This window comes from Sinocyclocheilus rhinocerous, unplaced genomic scaffold, assembly GCF_001515625.1.
Source record: "Sinocyclocheilus rhinocerous isolate Xijiao unplaced genomic scaffold, SAMN03320098_v1.1 scaffold1683, whole genome shotgun sequence".
Classification (NCBI taxonomy): Eukaryota; Metazoa; Chordata; class Actinopteri; order Cypriniformes; family Cyprinidae; genus Sinocyclocheilus; species Sinocyclocheilus rhinocerous.
Genome location: NW_015656581.1, coordinates 347,958 through 373,341, shown reverse-complemented (window position 1 = coordinate 373,341; position 25,384 = coordinate 347,958). Strand labels below are relative to the sequence as shown.

The 25,384-nt window shown below is 36.6% G+C and overlaps 3 protein-coding genes and 1 pseudogene across 3 annotated transcripts in view; 2 read left to right on the top strand and 2 right to left on the bottom strand.

Moving 5' to 3' along the window:
* LOC107720168 (autophagy protein 5) overlaps positions 1-15,121 on the bottom strand; it is a 33,027-nt gene extending 17,906 nt beyond the window's left edge. Inside the window, exons 1-5 of the mRNA XM_016527801.1 lie at positions 15,042-15,121; positions 13,717-13,870; positions 13,496-13,623; positions 10,461-10,539; positions 10,223-10,385 (exon numbers count right to left, since the gene is read on the bottom strand). Coding sequence (XP_016383287.1) covers positions 10,223-10,385; positions 10,461-10,539; positions 13,496-13,623; positions 13,717-13,830 — 484 coding nt within the window. The 5' untranslated portion in view covers positions 13,831-13,870; positions 15,042-15,121. The remainder of the gene's footprint in view (positions 1-10,222; positions 10,386-10,460; positions 10,540-13,495; positions 13,624-13,716; positions 13,871-15,041) is intronic.
* A 1,395-nt stretch (positions 15,122-16,516) lies between these two features.
* LOC107720175 (mediator of RNA polymerase II transcription subunit 18-like) lies at positions 16,517-18,486 on the top strand. Its single transcript, XM_016527809.1, has 3 exons — positions 16,517-16,619; positions 16,707-16,903; positions 17,860-18,486. The coding sequence occupies exons 2-3, from the start codon at positions 16,831-16,833 to the stop codon at positions 18,411-18,413; spliced, it is 627 nt and encodes a 208-aa protein (XP_016383295.1). The 5' UTR covers positions 16,517-16,619; positions 16,707-16,830; the 3' UTR covers positions 18,414-18,486.
* Positions 18,487-22,770: 4,284 nt separating this feature from the next.
* On the top strand, positions 22,771-24,591 carry LOC107720176 (uncharacterized; annotated as a pseudogene).
* LOC107720172 (P2X purinoceptor 7) lies at positions 24,590-25,285 on the bottom strand. The gene is made up of 3 exons (XM_016527806.1): positions 25,241-25,285; positions 24,978-25,132; positions 24,590-24,752 (listed from the first exon to the last, which is right to left on the bottom strand). Exons 1-3 carry the CDS (start codon positions 25,283-25,285, stop codon positions 24,590-24,592), a joined length of 363 nt encoding a protein of 120 aa, XP_016383292.1.
* Positions 25,286-25,384: the final 99 nt, after the last annotated feature.

Genomic DNA, 25,384 nt, shown 5'->3' with positions numbered 1-25,384 from the left:
TCTAGGGGAGTTGGAAAATGAGCCTATTTTCAAAAATAGTGGAGTGTTCCTTTAAGGCCCGTTCACACCAAGGACGATAACTATAAAGATAACGATAAAGATATAGTTCTAAAAATCGTTCTCAATATTAAAGAATAGCAGAGTCCACACCACAACTATAACGATAAAGGCACAGAGAAACGATATCGTTGGAATCACTTTCAAAATGATTTTTCTCCAGCTGATGAACGATTTAAAATTGACAGCCAATCAGAATCCATCCTGCTGTAACGAGCTCGAGAATTTAAAGCGGCAGACGAGCGTGCGCTTAGAATAAACAGACGATATCGTTCGCTGGTGTGGATGCTAATATCGTTATCTTTATAGTTATCGTTCTTGGTGTGAACGGGGCTTAAGACTGGGAAATTACCACTCCACTTCACATTATCAATTGACAATGAAATTTGAGCTTGTTTGAGCAAGCAACCCACAGCAATGCGTAATGCCAACAGCATCTCAGTCTGCCTGATACAAAAAAATAAACAGGAATTTTCATACTGTTGAGCAATTCGTTACTGTTTTGTACACATTGTCATATTAAATATAAATCAAATACATTTTGCTTTATTGACCACAATATTATTGTTGGCAATTGTTGAGAGGGGAACTTCACGATTCATTTTGAAAAAGGACAGGGTCTCAAGCTCCCAAAGCACCGCACTCTGAGAATTAGAATAATTGTGATGATCATGTGAGGGTCAGTGCGGATATCTAAATCAGAGATAATCATAGGTTCAGGTGGGTGGATGATTTATTTTTTACAGTGGAATTGGGTGATGTTACAAATGAACGGCGCATCTATAGTTTGTATGTATCTATGCTCTGTATATGCTGAAATTCTGAAACAACAAAAATGGTGACGTAAAGCGTTCCAAATAACGGCATTTTATATTCTAAATGTTTTCTTAATAAGAATGCTTGTTGTCATTTAGTATAATATAATCTAAGTATAATTTGCAGAATCAAGAAACAACAGTAGCCTAAAAACGTAAGCCTATATCTTGGTTGAAATGCTAAACGTTTATAAAACTGTCACAAAACAAGTTCTCGTTCAAAAAGTCGGCGAGTTGTTGACTCGATAACCGTTCTTCTTACTAATTCAGTGTAATGATTCTGGTCGGATTTGTGCAGCGGTTCAACCAGTTCAAAAAAAAAAAAAAAAAAAAAAAATCCGAATGAAAGACTGAATGATTTTGCTTGATTGCCCAGTTTCCAAAAGTTGTCTTTCTACCAGTTAAAAAACAAACATTAGCCTTACCAATTTGAAAACATTTAATGTTTTCAGGATTTGGGGGGATTAATTATGAGTTAAAATAAATGTATAATAAATGTAAATAAATAAATGTATAATAGATCAATTCAAAGTCAGCATGCAGTGAAATTTCTGCTGTCTAAATGCACTGATCCTATTGTGAAAAATGTATCCATGCATGTTTTTTTTTTTAAGCCACCTCTTTATTAAAGTCAACTGCAAGGTAACATTCAGATCTACCTCCAAACAATCAAAAACTACTAGATAAAAGTCCCCAATCTACTTTTTTCCCCCCTTTTTTCAATAATCTGTTTCACTTGGATGTACATTGCAAAATGCAAGAAAAGACAGAAATTTTAATTTAAAAGACTTAAATTCAGCATTTTTTTCTTATTTGCTTTTGTTAAATTGTATTACCTAAATCTTACCAGTATATATCTTACCAATATTGCAAAGCTACACACTCAGATCACCAAACAACAACACCAGCAAAGTCCAGTGATGCAGACATAGCACACCCTAACACAATGACTACACACACTGACCACCTACACTCAAGTGAGTACACTTTTCCTTTGAGCTTTCTCAATTTCCATTTATTTTATATGTTATTTTTAGCCAGTCAGCTTACGAGAAATGGCATCTATGTAATTTCAGGTTACCCACTTTTCACATCCATTACAGAGCGCTAACAGAAAAATAATTCATTTGTTAACTTAGTGGTTAGCAGATGTTTTAAACCCACACTTGTAATGTTGTGTAATGTGTAATGTTGTGAATTGCTGAATAAGATATTGTGAGGATTAACAGCCGGCAGTCACGGCATAGTCTTTCCTATGGCCTTGCGCGAGCAGGCAAGGTGTCGAATGCTGGACAGGATCCAGTTTTCAAACACAACTTGCATGTGGTCATTGATGCAGGGTATCACTCTGTAAGATCTGGACCTGTGGTGACAAACAGCGGCCTGACAAACAATAGGAGTCAATCTTGGTGCTGTGAAAAGGAAACTGGTGACACAACGGCTCAGGTAGTCCAGCTGACACTGACACCCTCGGGTCTCAGGAAGAGAAGGTGTCTCAGGATGCTACGGTCTCGATCAGGTTACCAGAAAAACTGACTCACTGCTCACTTGCACCAAGATCATCCCCAGAGTCAGAGAAGAGAGAGTGTGAGAAGTGACAGCTACTTCGTTGCATTTTTAAACAGCAGCATTAATTATTGACCCCAGCATTATCCAAAAGGCTCCTGATACTGATGAGAAGTGTGATACTCTGGGTGCCGACACTTTCTTTTCAACTCCCCTGACACCCTAGCTGGCAAACCAGCACATGAACCACACAACAGACATCATTAGCCTTTCTCCAAAAGCAAGAGGTCAGAGAAAAGAGATGCTCTCAGGTCTCAGAGCTTATGATCAGAGGCTGACTCTACTTCTTTAGAGTATGCAGATAATTATAGGTTCTTTAAGCAATAATTGGACTGTAAAACACAAAGTAAGTCACTCAGGCAAGGCAGTATCCCTGAGCCTTGCCTTAATGAGATGAGTGGTAATAGTAAATTAAAACAACCATGTCATTTGAATATTCAAACAATATAAATATAGTCAAAAATATAAAACTGCTGAAACATTTGAATATTAAAAAAATATATATTCAAACGTGAACATTTTGAACTGAAATATAAAAAAAAAAAAATTATAAAACTATTCATTCAAATAAAAATTCAAGGTGTTGAATTCAAAAAAATTTTTTTTTTTAAAGTGTTGAAAATGTCAACCAAAATATCCATCCATCTGTCATTGAAATATTCAAATGGTGAATTCAAATAATCAAATAAACATTTAAATGACTGTATCAATTCAAATATTTAGACAAATGCTTGCACTGTGAATTTAAAACATTTAAACTGTCAATTCAACTATTTAAATACTGAAATTGTCAAGCAGAATTAAAGCAAGGGAATTAGGTGAATGTAGCATGCTGGGGAAATTAATTTAACTACAACTTAAAGAATTAATTAAAAACTGCTTTGTTTTTAAACATTTGACCAATAGAGCGGTTAGGTAAATCAAAAAGCTACCAAAACTGTATCAATGTGCCGATGCATTCCTGCAGTAATAATCTTCATAAATCTAGCAAAGTATTTTATATTTTCATATAAAACAAACATTGATATCGTCATTACTGACAAAAAAAATATTTAACACTGCTGCGATTGGGTTTCTAATATAGCTGCTGAGAGAGTGACTGTAAGTTTGACATGTCCCTCTCTTGTTATGATGACTGCCGTAATTCATCTCTTTCTTTCTTAAATTTTTTTTGTATTTATAAAACAGTATTTTTATGAATGAATGAATGAATGAAGCATTTATATAACGCTTTATTGTGTATTGCTGTACACCCAAAGCGCTTTACAATCATATCATGGGGTCTCTCCTCAACCACCACCAGTGTGCAGCATCCACTTGGATGATGTGACTGCAGCCACAGGACAACGACGCCAATGCGCTTACCACACACCAGCTACAGGTGGAGAGGAGATAGAGTCATAGAGCCAATTCAGTGGATGGGGATTATTAGGAGCCCATGATTAACAAGGGCCAGTGGAGGGAATTTGGCCAGTACACCGGAGATACACCCCTACTCTTTACGAGAAGTGCCATGGGATTTTTAATGACCACAGAGAGTCAGGACCTCAGTTTAACGTCTCATCCGAAGGGCGGTGCTTTTTACAGTATAGTGTCCCCATCACTATACTGTGGCATTAAGCGGGATTTATACTTTCGCCTGGCTCCGCTTCGCGAGCCTCCGCTGACTGCGCGCGCACCTTCCCAAATGGACGAGGCTTTTATACTTGTCGTGTTCGCCGTTGTACTATTCTTTAAAACAACAGGGGGCGACGAGGAGTAATTGTCCTCTAAAACCATCAGTAATCACCAGTGAGAAGAAGTCATTTGCCGGTACAAGATTTCTCGCGTGATGAATGAGTTGATGAATTAATAATTTCTTTATGTACAAACTGAGCTTTCAAATGCCGGCACAGACGTGCATGTTCAGCTAGAGTCGCTTTGAACTCGTGCATCTTCGGAAGCGGAGCTGCGTGGAAAGTTACAAAAAATGTGGTGCACACCGCCATGCGAAACGACGTCGCGCGTACTCAAAGCGAACTTCCGCCAACACCGCGATGACGTCATATTTGTGGCGCGCACCTAAGCAAACTTGCGGACGCGTCGTCAGTAGTGGTCGACCGATATTGTTTTTTTGACAGCCGATGCCGATATCTTGGAAAGCAGGGTGGCCGATGGCCGATATAAATTTATTTATTTTATTTAATATTTAAGAAATCTAACCAAGGTAACACTCATTTTACATACAACACACAGTGAAAATGACATTGGGCAAAAGCATGAAGCGCAGCATAATGAAATCACGAGTTTAAAGTTAGTCGATCGCGCGTCTCAATGAAGCTGAACTCTCCTCCTGTCTGTATTCAATTCGCACGGACCGACCATCATACAGAGTACACACGATCGTGCAGGATACAAATGCACACTTCATAAGATCTCACAGCTGAATTCGACTAAGTTTGCAAGATTTTTGAAATTAGATGTTCATTAGTCATTCAAAGATTTGTTTAAATTATATAAATGCGTATTTGCTGAATGCTGACGGCAAACGAGAAATTATTATTATAATGTTTGCCTTTCTATTACTAACAATATAAAAGCAATCATTATAATACTTTTTGTATACATTTTAATTCCTTTGTTTAACAGTTCTATCTGATTATGAGACAGACTTCTGTCCGTGGAAAAAAAAGGCCAAGGCCGATATATCGGTCGACCACTAGTCGTCAGCCTTTAGGACCCACACAGACCACAGGGTGAGCACCCCCTGCTGGCCTCACTAACACCTCTTCCAACAGCAACCTATTTTTCCCAGGAGGTCTCCCTTCCAGGTACTGACCAGGCTCAACCCTGCTTAGCTTCAGTGGGCAACCAGTCTTGGGCTACAGGGTATAAATATAAATATATCTTTGCTAAATTAATTTTTTTTATTATATTTTTATATTTATAGATTTATATTTGCTATGGTCTCCCACGTTCTCCTATAGAAATTCACCCTGCTATAGTTTACTCCCCTGATCCAAATCTGGCCATGTAAAAAGGGTCTATAGGCCAAAGCAGGCCCGGATTGGCTAATCGGGAGCACCCGGAAAATTCCCGGTGGGCCGGTCTGTTTTTTGGCCGCGAGGGCCGGTACTGTCAACACACCACTGCTATAAGGGTTGAAATATGGATGCCCGTATTTAAGGCATCAAAGAAGCGTCCCGAATGAAAGTTATAACACAGTTTGTCCCGTATTCGCAGGCATACGCCATATGACCACCAGACCATATGAATAACAAATTCTCAATTGATAATTAATAATTAATTTTGCGCAAAATATTGTTTTATTTGTGAACGTAGCCGATTGATGAAGGCTTTAAGACCAAGCGGAATCCTCTGCCGGCTGCTCCTGTTTCACAGGGAGCAGGACTTGTGCTTAAAAAAATAAAAAATAAAATTAACTTCTAGCGCATTCTTAAACTTGGACCTCATTTTATTGAAGTAGAAATCCAAGCGCCAGAAGCAGCCCACACTCAGCCCACAAGTTTTCTTTAATTGAAAAATATGCATTTTCATTCATTCATAGGCTATATGGTTGCAATAACAGCCATTTTAGTTTAAAAAATTTAAGTGCATAGACGTTCCATAGACGTTCAGTTGTTATGCTTTCAAATTTCTTGCCATTTGTATGTATGTAATTTCACAGTATTTTCACCTCCTAAATTACTACACTACTTGTGCAGTCACGATTTTATAATGGTACAATTTACTCAGGCCAATTACTTTTTTTTTTTATGACATTAAAATTATTTTTAGAATATAGGTTAAGCAAAACAAATGTGATTATTTCTGAGAACTTTTTAACTGCAGGCAGACATTATGGTACAGTATGCCTACACATATTTAGTTGTAGATATGCGAGCAAAATAATAGATTAAAAAATGTATAATAGAAAGTGCAAAGGCGGCGCTGAAAAGGCCAGTAAAATAATAATAATAAAAAAGCAAAGCTGTAGAAAAATATAATGAATTACAAGTCTGTAGAGAACAGTGCGCTATTGCAGACTTATATACTGAAGTTTTAATTACATTATTGAAATTGCTATAGTCAGTCGTGAGCTAAAGTGGGCCGCTCTAAGGCATGAAACTCCAGGGCTGAAAATGACTCCCACTCCGGCCCTCGGCCAAAGTAATCAAAAGCATTTGAAAACATTTTGATCATTAGGTGGTGTTGCCCCAAATTTTCCAGGTACTTTCAAAGCATGATGACACATAAGTTTCAATATCATGATTTTAGGCCAAACTATTCCGACGTTTTAAGCTATTTGCCATATTTCTTGAACAGTATGTGATGATTTACCAGTGATCTGCTCAGTTAACCTGAAGGAATAGTCACAAATAGTTTCATTTCAACAGCCCAAAGTGTTATGAAGACTTTTTAATCAGCAAATTTGTTGATGCATTATAGAATCATGTTTTTTTTAATGGTTTACATTAGGAATGTTCTAGTGCGTGCCAAAATTCTAACTAGTTTATGTCCAGTAGACCATTACACCTTTACAATCAACTTATCCAAAAATCCAAAAAAGCTGAATTTATAGAATGTAATGTCAGATGTCCATGTGACACTCAAGCTTTTAGAAAATGATCTCAGCATGCTGGTGGAAACAGACTGCAACACAACATAATAGTGAAAGAAAGTTTGACTTATTTCCAAGAAGCAGTTCTTTCAAACATAAAAAAAGCTATTCTTTTACATAATGAGGTCCTTGTCTCTTATCCACATACTGCTGTTTATTAGGGAGCTCATTGTAAATATTTAGAAATATTAATAACTATTAATACCATGTGTCCCGATTTGTTGCAGCCAAGATTCAGATCATTAAAAAATAAAATAAAAATAAAACTTTTCAGAACCTAAACATAATTGTAATTTATAAATAATAAACAAAGCTAAAAATTATAGCACTCTCCCAAACGTTTTTGAATGTTTTTCACTAATGTTCAAAAAATAAAAAAATCTGTCATAAATTATCTTATAAAGTCATAGTCATGTTGAATCAATGAAAGCAGTTGAATCTTCTGTTTATTCAGCTGCAGCGATAGGCATTTTCTGGGTTTCTTCTGCGAGGCGTATTTGGAGTTTCAGCGCGAGAGCGCCCTCTGGCCTTTGGATGGAGATTTACTGCTAATCACAGAACCGTGCTTCACTGAAAGATACGCATGACAATCGCAGCTTCTATCGAATCGCGACCTCGATTCCATTTCGATTTATCGTGCAGCCCTAGTACAAACCCCTGTAAAATTCTTTCTTCCGTAGGACAGCCTTAGTCACCATTTACTTTCAATGTATGGAACGAAGATGCAATGAAAGTGAATGGTGACTAAGGCAGTCAGTCCCTAACATCTGCTTAGCATCTCTTTTTGTGCTCCACAGAAGAAAGAAAACCATTTATATTTGGAACAAAATGAGTCCAAGTCAAGGCCCATTCACACCAAGATGACAACAATAAATACAAAATAACTTCAACTATATTAGCATCCACAACAACGGACAATAACATTCTGTTTAATATAAGCGCATGATGTAGTTTTGCCGATGCTTGAGCACTTTAAAGTCGGGCAGATTCTGACTGGCTGTCATTTATACAGCCAATGTATTTACTGTCATTCAGCTGGAAAACAACATTATGAAAGTGATTCCAACAATATCATTCCTCTGTGTGATTATCATTATAGCTGTGATGTGGATTTCCCTATTCTAACAGAATTGTAATGATTATTAAAATTGTATATTTATAGCTTGTAACTTTAGAATAAACAGGCATGAGATTTCTCAGCAAAGTCGTGTGTGTTCTGTCACGCTGGCTGCGTTCTCACATGTGCAGGTGAAAAATCAACATCCGCTTAGAAATTGTTACTTTCTCTGCTCACACACTCATCAGAGAGGACAGCTGTGACAGTGTGTTATCAAAACATCTATGCTTCTGAAACTTACACCTCTCAGTTTATCTGCAGGGCTTCACATTTTCACCTTTAAATTAACTACTGAAACCACTGCCTAAGCACTGCCTGCATCGCATACACTAATTCTCAGATGAAAGTGTGGGTTTGAAGTTACTGATGGCATTATGTTTAAAGCTTAAGGCTGGAATACACCACACAACTTTTAAAAAAAATAGTTCACCAAAAAATTAACATTTGCTAAAAATGTAACCCTCACGATATATATGAATTTGTTTCTTCATTTGGAGAAAATTTGCATTACATCATTTGCTCACTTCAGAGGATCCACGGGTGAGCAATTGATGTAATACTAAATTTCTCCAAATCTGTTCCCATGAAGAAACAAACTCATCTACATCTTGGATGGCCTTCGGGTGAGTACATTTTCAGCAATTTTTCATTTTTGTGTGAACTATTTCTTTAAAAGTTGTGTGATGTATTCCATCTTTGGGTAAACTATTCCTTTAAAATCTGAACAGATTTTCAAATTATTCATACATGTTACAACTTTGTAAATGGTTACAGAGGAAAAAACTTGATCTCATACACTATACAACTAAGGATCACACATTACCAGTCATTCCAAACACAACAAACTCACGCAGAAGCATGCGCCTCAGGAGATACATGAAAAATGAAAACAATATTTGTTCTAAAATCAGCTCGAAATATCAAATTTACGACACTACGAAAGCTAAAAATCTACAAACTGGCTATAACTTTTGGGAACTTTTTTGAGTAGTGTACACTAGCCTTAAAGGGATAGTTCACCCAAAAATTACAATTCTGTCATCATTTTGCCCCAAACCTGTAAAAGTTTCTTTCTTCTGTTGAACATACAAGAAGTTATTTTGAAGAATGTGGGTTACCAAACAGTTGCTGGTCCTCAATGACTTCCATAGTATGGAAGAAGAAATATGGGGACCAGAAAATGTTTTGTTACCCACGTTCTTCAAAATATCTTTTGTGTTCAACAGAAGAAATAAACTCATACAGGTTTGGAACAAGTTGAGGGTGAGTAAATGATGACATAATTTTAATTTTTGGGTAACCTATCCCTTTAAGGCAAGACACTACAAGTAAAAACCTTTTTTTTTTTTTTTTCGGACACAGGGCAATTTTAAGATTTTGGGCTATTTTGCTTCCATATCTTTTCTTCTTTATGCCTAGTGGAAAGAAAACATCCACATTGCACATTTCAGTGTTTCTTTTATTACACTATCTATTTGGATCTGTAGATTTCTATTACAATACATATTTTTAAAGGAAGTTTTCTCAAAATGAGTATTTTCTCCTGCACTAAGCCAGAAATCTCAATTTCCATAATATACACCAAGCTTTACAGTTATATATATTATGAAGGTTTCTACAGATTTCATTTTTTAACGAGGTTAAGGTAAAAATTTATTGTTTTTTTCTAGCTGTTGACAGTATTTTCTGATTCATGGAACGATAAAAAGACAAATCCAAAATCCAAGATACACCCATAAAAAAAAACAACAACAACAACTTATAACAACTATAATATGCAAACAAAATTAAACAAGTTGAATTCTGAACCTGGCTTTATCCAATGTTCAGATTTCTCTTCTGGATATCTATGCAAATTAGTGCATATTTAATTAAACAATGTCTAATTTTTGTATTTTTAACATTTCAGAAAACTTCTAATAAAAATAATTGTTTTAATCTACAATGATTAACCAACTGGGGAAAGTATGGTATATATTTTAGTTAAAATAATCACCCTTTCCACTTAACACAGACTATGCACATGAGGAGAGCAAGCAAAACGTAGCTCCGGTCAGCAGTTCTTACCGTTCTGCAGACCCATCCACAGTTGTTTATGGTCTTTTTTCTGCATGTCGTTGATAACTTGGCTTTTGTGTTTGAGTGCATCTGCCTCTTTAATGCATGACATGAAATGCGCTTCTATCACAGAGTTCGATGGGCAGTGAAGCAAGTCGCGTTCTGGGAAGTTCTACAAAATAAAGGAAATTACAACTGTGGCATATCAATAACATCATGAAAAAAATGAATGAATCAGTCTACACACCTTAAAGTGCACTGTGATATTCCAGGGCAGAGCTGTGTTTGAAGCATGAAGATCAAACAACACGCCAATGGGATAGTGCCTTAAAATGATGAAAAGAACACATTTATAGTCCATAAAGTAAACACATTAGCAAAATCAATCACTGAGTTACTCAAAATATGGCAAAACTCAAACAGCTATCATTCCTCAAGCAAGCAGAGATCTCATCTATAAGCCTTGTTTTGTCCTGCCACCTAGTGGTACAAGACAAAAGTACACCTATAACTCAGACCAACAGATACATTACAGAGCTGCCAGGATTTGAGAGTTTAAACATCTATAACAAGGAACAAACCAGATCTAAGGTACAAGTGCTGGGTGTTATTATTAGGAATAACCACATATATGCACCAGCTAAGAAACTGCCATTAAGAAAGTAATGTAAACAGCAAAAACATGTCAAGGGAGCATCCCACACTTTTTAAGCCAAACCAAAATCTACATTTTGTGGTTTGCTGATATGGCTTTGGAGAGTGGCCAGTCTTGCGTAAGTTAGTAAAGGTGAAAGCTGAAATTGCTTACAACACCTTTAATAGAAGTACATGAATGAATCAATTATATTGAACGTAGCAGACTTTTAATTTTGCTGCCATTTATTAACCCTATAAAGCCTACTGCATCATATTACACAAATTTCTAAGGCCCCTAAATTATCAACATGATGAAATCTTGCTGAAAACCTTCTTGTACACAATCTACTACAGCCCTTCTGTCATCTTATTGCCAGTTTATACGTCTTTAGCAAGTAAAAGGCCTTTTAGTATCACCTATGGTTTGTGGTACAAGTGTCTTTTTGCTGTGAAATCTTTACTGGTCTTTATAAAGCAAACATGAGAATAAATTTAATATTGTTAGTAATATTTCAAAATGAACACTTACTGAACTTGAACAACTTATGTTTACTTAATTATCCATGCATGATTTGATTTTCAGCAGGGTTTTGTATATTTACTTGATTATCCATACATAATTTTAGTAAGTGTACTTACTTATCCATACATAATTTTTTTAGAATATTTTAGAAGAAATGGGAGTATCAAATACGATCCATCAGGCTTTTGAGGAACATATTTTTGTACACCTCTCAATCAGCGATGTATTGCGTCGCATTATATGTTTTGAAACTACAAACCTTTGATCATAAAACGAAGCATTTCTTCTTACCAAGACATATTATTGGGAGAAATAGAGTGACAACTGATAGTCATATGCATTTTGTATAAGTGGCTTGCATTTAGCCGTAAAGGGGTCATATGATGCTATTTTAAAGATCATTATTTTGTGTATTTGGTGTAACAGAATTTGTTGACATGCTTTAATGTTCAAAAAACACATTATTTTTCAAATACTGTACATTATTGTAGGTCCTCTATGCCCCGCCTCTCTCAAACGCGTCGTTTTCTACAAAGCCCCTCCTTACGACAAGCACAGTCTGCTCTGATTGGCCAGCTGACCCAGTGCATTGTGATTGGCCGAACACCACAAGCACGCGTCGGATATGTAACGCCCCTTACCATAATCGCGAGCTTCAGCTTTCAACATAAATGTAAAGACAGTACATAATGTCCTTAGTTTTACCATCAGTTCAAGCCCGAAAGGGGAACAGAGTCACGTGACAGACACAGTGATGATGCTCGTATGTATTTGCAGTACACAAGCCGCGCGATTAAGAAAGCTGACTCCACTGTTGATGATGTGACCCTGTCTCTCTCTCATGCACACACACACAAGACGCGATAGTCACGGCGCAAAACTCCGCATTTGAACAGTCAATAGCAAATACTTAAACTATTAAAGAGGTCATATGATGCGATTTCAAGTTTTCCTTTCTCTTTGGAGTGTTACAAGCTCTTGGTGCATAAAGAAGATCTGTAAAGTTGCAAAGACTAAAGTCTCAAAACCAAAGAGATATTCTTTATCAAAGTTAAGACTCTGCCACGCCCCCCTAAAACGACTTGTTCTAACACGCCCCCACATATCTACCTCACTATGTGGAAATATTAGCACGCATTTTATGGACGACAGTTTTTTTAACCTAGAAGAGTACAAGGCTGGCTGTGCACAAAGGCCATTTCAAAAAAAAAAAAGGTAAATTCCGACTTTACTACGACAATCGGGCACTTCAGAATCTGCGACTGTAAGTATGTTTTGTTACTAGTTTAAGGAGGACCTACACTAATGTACAGTATTTGAAAAATAATGTGTTTTTTTTTTAACATTAAAGCATGTCAACATGTTCGGTTACACCAAATACACAAAATAATGATCCTTAAAATAGCATCATATGACCCCTTTAAGAAAACATACTTACAGTAGCTGATTCAGAATAAGCGCCAGATTGTCATAGCAAAGTCGGAATTGACCCACTTTTAGCCTTTGCACAGCCAGCCTTGTAGGCTAACTCTCCGGTTCGCAAAACTGTCGTCCATGAAATGCGTTGCACAAATTCGAACATCTGGGTTGTGCTGTTCTGTTGTAAATAAATCTTAACCAATGATTCCTCATTGCATCTACTTCCGGAAGGCCAAATAAAGTGCTTTTGCCTTCGCACTGAAACACACAGCGTCTCCCTGACATGGCTGCATCAACACTACTGCTGTTCCTGAAACCACGCCTTCTTTCTTTGCGTGCACATTTGGGCGGCATTATGCTAATATTTCCACATAGTGACGTAGACATGTGGGGGCGTGTTTGAACGAGCCGTTTTAGCCCAGTCTGGATCAGCCTTCTCCTTTTGTGGGAGACTTTGAGCTTTGTAACTCTGCAGATCTTATACATGCACAAATAGCTACATAACACACTAAAGAAAAGGAAAAATAGAAATCGCATCACATGACCCCTCTAATTGCTTCTGTACCTCAATTAGTTGAGTAGCTGTGTAAGTGGCTTTGGATAAAAGCATCTGCAAAATGCATGAATGTGAAAATGAAAGTCATGTGCAAAAGTTAGTTTAGATTAAACAAGAGGTTTGACAACACATTGTCAACTCGACATACCACTTGAGAGGCGTCCCCTCATATTCAAACCACATCTCCTCCACGTCTTCTGCCTTCATGACTCTGAGAAAATGTTTCTTGACTTTATCAGTGACTAGCATCAAGTAACTGACCCGTGGGAGGAGCAGCTGACAGATTGACAGAGAAAAACAGCACAGGTCAGGTGACATGATGAAACTAACCATTCTACAGCAGAAAGAAAGTCTGTCATCTTAACTGACATAGTAAGGTTCTGCCTCTCTCTCTGTGGTTTCCTCTGGAGACAGTGTGAAACAGGCCGGTATCCTTCCGAACCAAACATCTCGGAGCACATCCTTGTCATCTGCCATTATCATCTTTCTCCAGGTGACACATATAATGACTTCAGTTGCTGAGCTGTTTAGAACACAGAACTTCAATATTTCATGACATCAAGATATCAAACAGGTCTGACAGCAGGTGTTTATACGTGATACAATACTTTGTTATCTGTCTTAGCATGCAGAAACAACTCAAAGTAAGCCACATGTAGTTAAGAATCCCGACACAGCAACATTAGCTCAACTAGTGACATGAGTCTGGGCTGGGACTATTTGTTTGTCTGATCAATAGCAGATAGGTGAAACAGTGATTATTTTTTGCAATTCAGTAAGTAAACAATTCACATTTCAAAATAATACAGAAATATATTAAGAAGTAACCTAAGAAGCCCAATCAGCATCTGAGAATGATTATTCATACGGCCACGAATATGTGTGCTTGATAATTAACCACTTTAATTTTTACTAACTTTACTACTTTTTTTTTTTTTTTTTTTTTACTACTGATGGAACATTTGAGGAGAAAAAAAAAAAAAAATTTTATTAAATTAAATGTTAGGGTTGTCAGAGTTCTTCATTTCAGATATTTAGTCAAATGTTTTAACATTTTTACTGAATTTGATACTACTCGTTTTCCATTCTGTTTTGTAAACACTGATTGAAAATCATGGCACAGTCAATTATTTTATTCTATTGACAACCCAAGTTTTTAAATATGCTAGATAATTTTCTCAGGTTGAAAGAAACATAATAAACAACACCTTTCTGAGACAGAAAATGATCTGGGACGAGCCAAAAACACAAATACGTATAAAGGCCTCTTTTCAGATCTCATCAAGTCCTCTAAAGAATACAGAAAACACCTATTAATCTAAATGGCTGCAGAAATTGTAATTAATAGAGGAAATTAAATGTAAACATCAGATTTAATAAGTAAAATATTAGCTCTGCTAACATTGGGCTAATGTTAGCATTTAACACTATTTATGACTTACAGAAGAACCATGATAAGCTTTAAATCGACATACACTGTAAAACGACCTGCTATAATCAGGCATTAGTGATATTTACTCGCCTTTCTGAGACTGTAAGTATGATCATGTGTGTAAATAAAGCTAGCGCCGACAGAACAACATTACACACGGTGAGACACCTTTGGAGCTATTAACGATACCAAAATTGCCTTGAATTCAGAAACTACTGCATCCAAACATTAATAACAGACAGAAAACAGAATAATAAATTACATTCATTAGATGTCGACAGAAAACATTGAAGTTGAGCTCATCTTCAACACCAAGCGATGTCATACATCCCTAAAATGGCACAGCCCTTCAAATTAAAAGTCTCTACATGTTCATTTATTGTCAAAATAAACGTCAGAGTGCGTTCAGTGTTTTTCACAATAAAAGTCTCAGTCAGTGCGTTCATCATACTGCCATACATTTCCACAGTTCTGCATACAGTAATTATTTTATTTATTTATTTTTAATGGCGCTGTTGAATGATTGATTCAGTGCCGATTTGGACGGGACTAACATCTTACAGAAGTTAATGTACTTGAATATTTTAATGACTTTTAATGAATTATTTTTTTTACATATAATTTTAATTTATTAAAAAAAAAACATTATTTAACTAAACGTCATGTGAGTGTATAGAAGTGGCTATTTATAATAAACCCGCTTAACTGTGCAGAGAAATCTCGACATGTAGCATACCTAATATTAAAATGGCCAATAAGAATATTCCGCTATATAGTTCTGTTTAAATAATTGTATTATTAGATTACTTTTTTCTTCAGATGTTATCCGGATATTGAAAATCGCATCATGTGAAGGGTTGATAAGTAAATGGTAGCTCAGGGTAGTCAAAAACACATGAGGCTTTGGCATAATACAATAACAGAAATATATAACGCAATCATTTTTACAAAACACATTTAGAAAATTTGATAAAATTACAGTTTCATTCCGCAGCCCTGCAGAGTTTAGATTCAACCCTGCTTTTTTAAGTTAACGTTTTTCATCTAATATTTATATTTTATTTTATTTCAGCTTTATTTCAATTACTTAAAACTGTTTTAATATTATTCAAATGATTTTGACTGCTTTTATTGTCCTCATTTGTAAGTCGCTTTGGATAAAAGCGTCTGCTAAATGACTAAATGTAAATGTAAATGTAATATGTTTAGTTATGAAACGATATAACAACCTAAAATTCCAATGTTAGATTTCAATAATGGGGGACAGAGCCAAATGAGTTTTATTCTCTGTTCTATCTATTATAGATCAGTGGTTTTACTCCATCATATAGGATTTTTTAAAAACTTTTAATTCACTACAGCTCAAAGCATAAGATCCGATATTTTTAAATTATAATATTTGTTTTTAATGAGCAGAACTGAGTAAAACTGATATACTGACGTGTCCCTTCTTCAACAGGTGAAGCTAGCAGAATTGTTTCATTTACACAGTCTATTAATGTTTGTGCAACACTCCACATTATGTTGGAGGACGTAACATAGAACTGTATTAATAGCCTATTATAAAGAAATAAACACATAAGAGTGTTAAAATAAAAAGTATTTTCATTTTCATACATTTGAGTCATAAATGTTACAAACATTAATAGTATGGTGAAGAGATCCCTTCAATCCGGAAGATGGCGCTAAATGAATGGAAGAAACGTTGCGCATGCGCTGTAATTTCAATCGACACTGCGCATGCGCGTTTTACATGGAGGCAGTCGAATGAGTTGTATCAATTGCTGATGGTGTTTTAGGCAAAAACATAAACCGTTTCGATTTTGTTTTCTAATAACAGGTAAAATATATGTTATTTTACATTTATTATTCAGAGTTTTATATCGGGTGGCGGTGTTTTGTTGTTAATATCTTACTATCTCTGCAGGTCTTTTGTTGTGCATGTTGATCTACGGTTCATTTGAAGTTCTGGTTTAACCAGCTATCATTTTCCACTGGTAGTTGACTGTTAAATGTGTTAAGAGACTAAGAGAGTTCAGAGTTACAGAGTGATGGAGGCTCCGCCGGTCACCGTGATGCCCGTAACGGGTGGAACCATAAATATGATGGAGTATCTTCTGCAAGGTAAACTTCTATTAGTTTATAAATATAACCTCATTACTATTATTATATCCCTCCGTCTTCTAGATTATACTGTTCTGGACAATATTGGAAATTTGCATGTCTCGTGTTATTGCTTCCTTTTGATAAATCGCTCTTTGTATTTCTCTATTGTATATCCTTTGGATTAAAGAGTTTGCTAAATGAAGAAATGTCAATGTCATTAAAGTAATTATATGGACCTATTAAGACTTTTTTTAACCGTGATTGGTCTTATTAAACTTATACAACTCTCCTTTAATTGAAACTCTTTATATTGGGATTATATAAAATAAATACTTTGAATTGATTTGAACAGAAACATGTATGGAAGCCCGTTTCCGCCATGGAAATAAATCAATAAAAATAAAATTTTGACTTTTCATCTCACCATTCTGACTTTTTTCTTCAGCAACAGAATAAAAATTAAAAAGGTAATTGCAATTTTTTCCACAATAAATAAATAAAGCCAATTTTGACTTTTTTCTCACAAATTTGTTTCTGTAATACATTTAATATATTAAATTCTCTCAATTCTGAGAAAAAAAAGTCAGAATTGTGAGATGAAAAGTCAAAATTGGCTTTATTTATTTATTGTGGAAAAAATTGCAATTACCTTTTTAATTTTTATTCTGTTGCCGAAGGAAAAAAACAAAACAATTGTGAGATATAAACTCAGAATTGTGAGATGTAAACTTGGAATTGTGACAAAAAAAGTCAGAATTGTGAGTTTATATCTCACAGTTCATTTGTCTCAGATTTGCATGAAACAGTCGGAATTGTAACACAGTTGTAACATAAATTGCAGTTACCTATTTTATTTTTTATTTATGACAGTAACAGGCTTCCATAAATGTGTCAATGTCACATTTGTTATGGTTTTTAAATTTAAGTAAGTTATGTCTTCTGACTTTACTGGGTTATTGATTTATTCGGCACAGGCAGTGTACTGGATCAGTCTCTGGAGAGCCTCCTACATCGACTCAGAGGTCTGTGTGATAACATGGAGCCTGAGAGCTTTGCTGATCATGAGCTGGTGTATCTGCTGAAGGGTCAGCAGGGCAACCCGTTCATGCTGCGTGCGCGCCGCTCGCTTCTTCACCCCACTGCCCCTTGGCATCTGCGCTATCTAGGTCAGCCTGAGGTGGGCGACAAAAGCCGTCATGCCCTGGTGCGAAACTGTGTGGATGTGGCTGCCTCGCACAGCTTACCGGACTTTCTCAATGAGATGGGTTTCCGCATGGACCATGAGTTCGTGGCCAAGGGTCAGGTGTTCCGGAAGGGTGCAATGAAGGTGGTAGTGAGCAAACTGTTACGTGTCCTTGCGTCAGGAAACACGGAGAACACAGAGCCGATGTCTCTGTCGTATCTTGTTGAGCTGAGCATACTGGCTCCTGCGGGACAGGACACCATGTCTGAGGACATGAGAAGCTTCGCAGAACAGCTGAAACCTCTGGTGCACCTGGAGAAAATTGACCCTAAAAGACTCATGTAGTGTGACTTGATTTCATTGGAGACTTTTGCTTGTATTATTATGATAATGGATATTGTATGCTAATTGATTGATAAACATTCAAAAACATTTATTTTTAGTAACTAAATAAAAGATTTGATCTGTTAACTGGTTGCTAATGTCAGATTTATTGCATGACTCGGGCAAAGAAAAGCATTTGCTGTCAAACATTGTACTTAATCAACTGAGTGTAATGGTGAAGGGATAGATCAAATAGGCCAATTGATGGAAGGTTTGCAAAGAAATTCCATGCTACCTTGTAAAAGTATTTTTTAGTATTTTAGTAGTTTATTTTGATACTTGGTCTGTCTGCTGTATTTTGTAGTTTATCTTGATACACTTAAAATTAAGGTATTTGGTATTTTATTTTAAAGGGGTCATATGATGCTGCTAAAAAGAACATTAGTTTATGTATTTGGTGTAAAAACTCGCATTTGAATCGTCAGTGGCAAATCCTTTAAATATGAAAGCGTACTTACAAGCTGTGAGTCAGAAGCGCAAGACTGTTTTTGCAAAGTTGGAATTGCCCCACTTTATAAAAACCGACACCGGCATTGTAGTCTCCTCTCTCAGGATCAGGAAACAGTCCTCCATAAATATACTATAGTCGCACCGGTAGTGACGTCATGGCTGTCGCCGGCCAACGAGTTGGTGTTTTTTCAATGTATGCTTCAGACACGGGTCACGACGAGGCGTTCCCCATAGCGACCCCTAGAGGACGCAGTTCGAAGTTCCCATGAAAGGGAACTTCCCACATCATGACGTAGATATGTGGGGGCGTGTTAGAACGAGCTATTTTAGGTAAGCGTGGTTGACTCTTAACTTTTATAAAAAATATCTCTTTGGATTTGAGACTTTAGTCTTTGCAACATTACAGATCTTCTTTATGCACCAAGAGCTTGTAGCACTCCAAAGAGAAAGGAAAAATTTACATTGCATCATATGATCCGTTTAAAATACATTTTGATGTATGTCTTTGCCCAAGCCTCGTACTACAGAATTACTATTACTATAGTATACTATGACATGACTTCATGCTTGTGCCATGGTGCAACCGTGGTATTCTTTGAAATAATTTGGAATGCTATGTAAATACTATGGAGCGTGAATAAGGTAATCATTCAGAATCATGGATCGCACATGGATCATGCATATGAAAGTCAGCTGAGAATTTAACATTTAGTTGTAATCTGGTTCAGAGGAAGATGAGAATCATGTCTTTGTGGCAGTTTTCTAATGATTAAGGGATATTACAAGACTTCCTCACCTTACAAATGCACATAAACTGAATGATCATGTAACACTGAAGACTAGAGTAATGATCCTGAAAATCCAGCTTTGACATCACAGAAATAAAGTACATTTTAAAACAGATTTCATAGAAAAGTTAGGCCTATTTTAAATTGTAATAATATTTCACAATATTGCTGTTTTTGATTCAATTTAATTTTGACCGGTAGTGTACATTTTAATGTGCTATGTGCTACTCACTAATTACTAGTGAGCAACTTAAAGGGGTCCTACTATGCTTTTTCACTTTTTTTATTTTAGTCAGTGTATAGTGTGTATGTTTGGGCATAAAATGATCTACAAAGTTACAAATCTCAAAGTCCACTCCAAAGTGAGATATTTAGCTTTTAAAAAATCCCTTTTCAAGAACTACAATGAATGGCTCGTTTGGACTACAGCGTTATTTTTCCGGGTTTTATGACATCACAAAGCGGCCCATTAGAATATCATTAAAATAAATCCACCTACGGAAATTTGAATGGTTGTGGGGTGGGGAGGGGCAAGGTCGTGGTTAGAATGCTTGGTTGAGTGCATCAGACAAGACGACGATGAAGTGCTGCTGTAGCATCAAGTTTTCACCATGTCGAAGAGATGCTGTTTTTTTCACCCCCGTGCCCAAACATCTTTGTTTGGCCTTCCTAAAGCGGATGACGTCAGGAAACTGGGGTTGCAATTTATTTTTAACTCTGTTCCTGAGCATTACAACCCCAATTTGGTACTGTGTGCTGCGCATTTTACTGAGGACAGCTTCCACGACATGAGGGAGTTCAGAGCTGGTTTCGCCAAAATGCTTTTGATGAAAGACGGAGCAGTTTCCACTTTGTCGGGACAATCTGCCGTATCTGCATCACAGCCTTTATCCCAACAAAATGTTTCTAGATGTTTAGAGTTTCTACAATTTGAGTTGAATTACTGAAATAAATGAACTTTTCCACGACATTCTAATTTATTGAGATGCACCTGTATGCTGCTTTATTTGTTTTTGTGTGTTATTTATTTACATTTCAAAGTATAAGTTGTATGCCGTTTATGCAATGTAAATCAACTGGAACGCAGTTACTTGGCCCATCCAGCGTGCTAGTTTGCTAACATTACAGTATTGATGTAGCTGGCATTTAACTTACTGTAGCTATGAGACTTGATGCCAGGCAACAAAAGACAATAGAAGTAACACACAGTGTTGTTTTCTAAACTTGCGGCGTGATACGCCAAATTGCCTGCATAAAGCTGATGCCTAATTCTATTCATGATCTACTCCAAGCGCTCGCAAACCCTCAGGTAGTATCGTTAAACCTGTTATATGACAAGGGTGCGTTTCCCTCTTTAGCAATAACCCATATGTCCTAATTTTAACTTTTAGAAGTTTATCTTCCACCCTGAAAGATATTTTGTGTAATACACGGATATTGCGTCCATGTGTGAAGCGTTCTTTCCCCTGTCAGATATTTTTATCACCAAAAAAAAATATATTTTTTAATTTGATATTTTGATTGTGTGATTTGACAGCCATTGTTCAGTATTTCACTTTCTCACAGTGTGTTATTTATTTACATTTCAAAGTATAAGTTGTATGCCGTTTATGCAATGTAAATCAACTGGAACGCAGTTACTTGGCCCATCCAGCGTGCTAGTTTGATAACATTACAGTATTGATGTAACGTTAGCTGGCATTTAACTTACTGTAGCTATGGGACTTGATGCCAGGCAACAAAAGACAATAGAAGTAACACACAGTGTTGTTTTCTAAACTTGCGGCGTGATACGCCAAATTGCCTGCATAAAGCTGATGCCTAATTCTATTCATGATCTACTCCAAGCGCTCGCAAACCCTCGGGTAACATTAGTACTGTTAAACCTGTTATATGACAAGGGTGCGCGCGTTTCCCTCTTTAGCAAAAACCCATATGTCCTCATTTTAACTTTTTGAAGTTTATCTTCCGCCCTGAAAGATATTTTGTGTAATACACGGATATTACGTCCATGTGTGAAGCGTTCTTTCCCGTCAGATATTTTTATCACCAAAAAAATATATATTTTTTAATTTGATATTTTGATTGTGTGATTTGACAGCCATTGTTCAGTATTTCACTTTCTCACAGAGTACATCCCAGCAGGGTCCTAGTTCATCTGAGATTCCCTCTTAATTAATATTTTTGGAAATTGGATGTCAGTCAGACCCTGTGGAAACTGTAACAGTGGCCACACAAACCTCTTGTAATATGCGATCAGTCGGCATACAACTTTCTATGGGTACACTGAAGGACATGCATGTAAGGAGCAGAGGTATGACAAATACAATGAGTTATAGCATGTACATTTATCATATACAGTAACGTCCTGACACCATTTTTTAAGGAAATCCGACAGAAAATACGAAAAATGTTATGTTTTCACTTATAGGCAGCAAGTGTTTCTGGTCACGATGTTGGAACTGAAACCACTCCCATGTTTTCTGATGTGCCATTGTCTTCAACACCAGTAAAGGGCTCAATCTTCATTCCACGTAAGAGACCTCGTCTGGTGTTGGAAGAAGAGGACACTGACTCACAATTACTTGAACAACCCCATGACTCTACATATAACATGGAGTCTTTGGTAACAGAGGAATCTGACTTGTCGTAAGTTACAAATACATGTTGTCAACATACTACAATTTTAAGTTGCTCTAATTTTCTGCAAAGCAATTGCCAAGACTTGCTTTCATTTTTTTAGGTTAGGCCCCCAAGGACAGTACAGTGTTTCCAAATACATTGTGTTTGATACTTGCCCATTTTGCAAGAGCAAGTGTTCTGTCCAGAGCAGACGAATGGGTACTTTTGTGGCATTCACTCAACTCTGCGAAAAATGTAACTACCACAGACAGTGGCAGAGACAACCCATTATAGGAAGTACCCCTGTTGGAAATCTACAGTTGTCTGCAGCTACATATTTTACCGGTGGATCATTTGTTCAACTACAAAAGGTATCTTTTATTTTCATTGTTATCAAATGTATATGTACATTTATTTATTTATTTCTCATTATTTTGATTTTATAGATTTTCAAGGCCATGCAGCTGGAGATATTCCAGTATGACACGTTTAGGAGACATGCCAGGACCTTTTTAGAGCCTACTATCATACACAAATGGAACACAGATCAGCAAAATCTAATTCGCCAGCTACAGCAGGTGGGGAAGGTAGCAGTTGCTGGGGATATGCGAGCTGACACACCAGGTAAGCAAGTGTGACACAAAACCACCCTTAATGGTCAATGTAGTTTATCGTTTTGTACTTCTCTATGTTTTAATACATAGATTAAAGTTTAGTTTAAAAAGTTACTCAAATTATTGGTTTTGCTTGCCCAAGGACACTCTGCAAAATATGGAAGCTACACCTTTAATGCTCTTGATCTTCAACTCATTCAGGTGGGTTATACATTTATAAGCCTAAGCCTCTTGTAAATTACTCTTTTCATTATTGTCAATTTTATATTTTCAATTGTGTGTACCCATGCACAGAGCAACGAGGTAGGTGGTAGTTACCACATGGAGAAGGAGGGGTTAAAACGTTCCCTTGACAAACTGGAGTCAAATGGCTTGGCTGTGGACTACATTGTGACAGATCGTCATCCACAAATTCAGAAATTTCTACGTGAACGGAACATCACTCAGTTTTTTTGGGAATTGAGAAAGGTGAGTATCCATTTTTTTATATTGTCTTATTGATTGAGTAACTGAGTTATTAAATGTAAGTGTTATTGTACTAGACTGACTTGGAATAATGTGTATAAAGCTGATATATTGCTTTAACTTTCTTTCAGGTTTGACCAAGAAACTCGAAAAACTGTCACAAAGGAAGGATTGTGAGGTCCTGAAAAAGTGGTTGCGCAGCATTAAAAACCATGTGTACTGGAGTGCAATATCTTCAACATCTGGGCCAGAGAAGGTGGCGAAGTGGACCTCAGTTCTTAATCACCTTCAAAATGTACACATCCATGAAAATCCCCTCTTCCCCAAATGTGCACATTCAGATACAGTATCCAGGGATGCAAAGAAATGGTTCCAACCAGGTATGCATACAAATTGGCAAACGAAATTGTTAAAATTGTGCAGGGAATGTTACTTTTTATGCATGTCATGACAAGGTCAATGGCATTTCATAAAGTAGAAAAGATCCTGAACAACAAGGGAGTTCTCAAGGATGTGGAGAAACTCAGTCACCACTACCAAACCTCACCTTTAGAGGCCTTCCACAGCCTAATCTTGCGGTTTGCACCCAAGAATGTGGTTTTCTCATTTATGGGAATGTTGTGCAGGTAATACACTTTGAAATTAATTCAATAATATCCTAAATCAAATTTTATTACTCTCAACTACTATTATAGTAATGTGTGGATTGTTTATTGACTGCAGATTATACCTTGCGGCGATGCACTACAATGAAAATGCTGACAGAGAACAAGCCACAACATCATCTGGACAAGCTGTGTACAAAGTAATTTTCCCCAAATAAAAAAATGGTGAATGCACAGCAAAGCCAGTGAAAACTGAGCCATCATCCAGTACGTTGTAAAATAACGTCTATTTATGAATGAAGAACAATACATAAAAAAATATTAATAAATGGATATATATGACAGTACTGCAATATAAATAAAAGAGGTAAACTGCTGACGTTAACTTAGTAGCACAAAATAGTGAATTGCTGTGTTCAATGTTGTTACAGACTATGTGAGTGACCTTATGAGGCTCCTGCTTAATGAGGTGTTTGAGGACCCAACACCATATGTGGAAGAGCTACAGAAAATCTCCATTCCCCCATTTCTGTCAGCAGAGTTCGACAAACCCTCAAGGAAGGAAGAAGTCATTGCCTGCCGAGTAACTCGCTTTAGTCAAGGGGTGGCCGAAACCCCACAAACTGTCCAGTTGGATCAGGATACTCCTGGCGGATCCGGTGAACAACACAGGACGGGATGACAACCCTAACATTCCATCCTAAGTACCCCCAGCACCAGCTGACAAAGCTGCGATAGGCCAGATACCGGTATCGCCTGTGACAACAAGACTACCATTAATGTTGTAAATAAAAACCACTTGTTTGTGCTAATGTGTATATAGATGTTTATGTAACAAATACAGAACTTTAATGAGATGTCATGTGTCATTCATTTTTATTGCAATGTTGTGTGTTAATGCTGCTTAATTTTGCTAATATTACTTTAAAGTGTTTTATTTATTTACACAGCTTTATATCATAACACGTCAGGAATAATTACTCTTCCTCAGTTCTGCGCCTTACAGGCCCATAGTCTGCTCGGTAGATGTTATAAATGTTTTGTAAGGTGTAAGGATTCAGACAGTTCACTTCGAAGCCGGGATGCTGAATCATACACGTTAGAGGGTCTGGGACTTGTTTCATTCTTTTCACAACCTAAGAGGTAATATAACACACTGACTATGAATAAAGTGGTCAATTCACAATCATGTTTTGTAAAACATAAAGTAATTCAAAATTGACAGCAGTGCTTGTTTACAGTACCTTTTGAATTTCCTTGCAGCAGATGTTTTCTACCTCACTGGGCATTTTAACACAGTTATTACACATGCACCTGAATAATTATATATGTAAATAAGTATGTTACAATTATGAAAACTTTTTTTATAAATTGCTGACAGTACAATA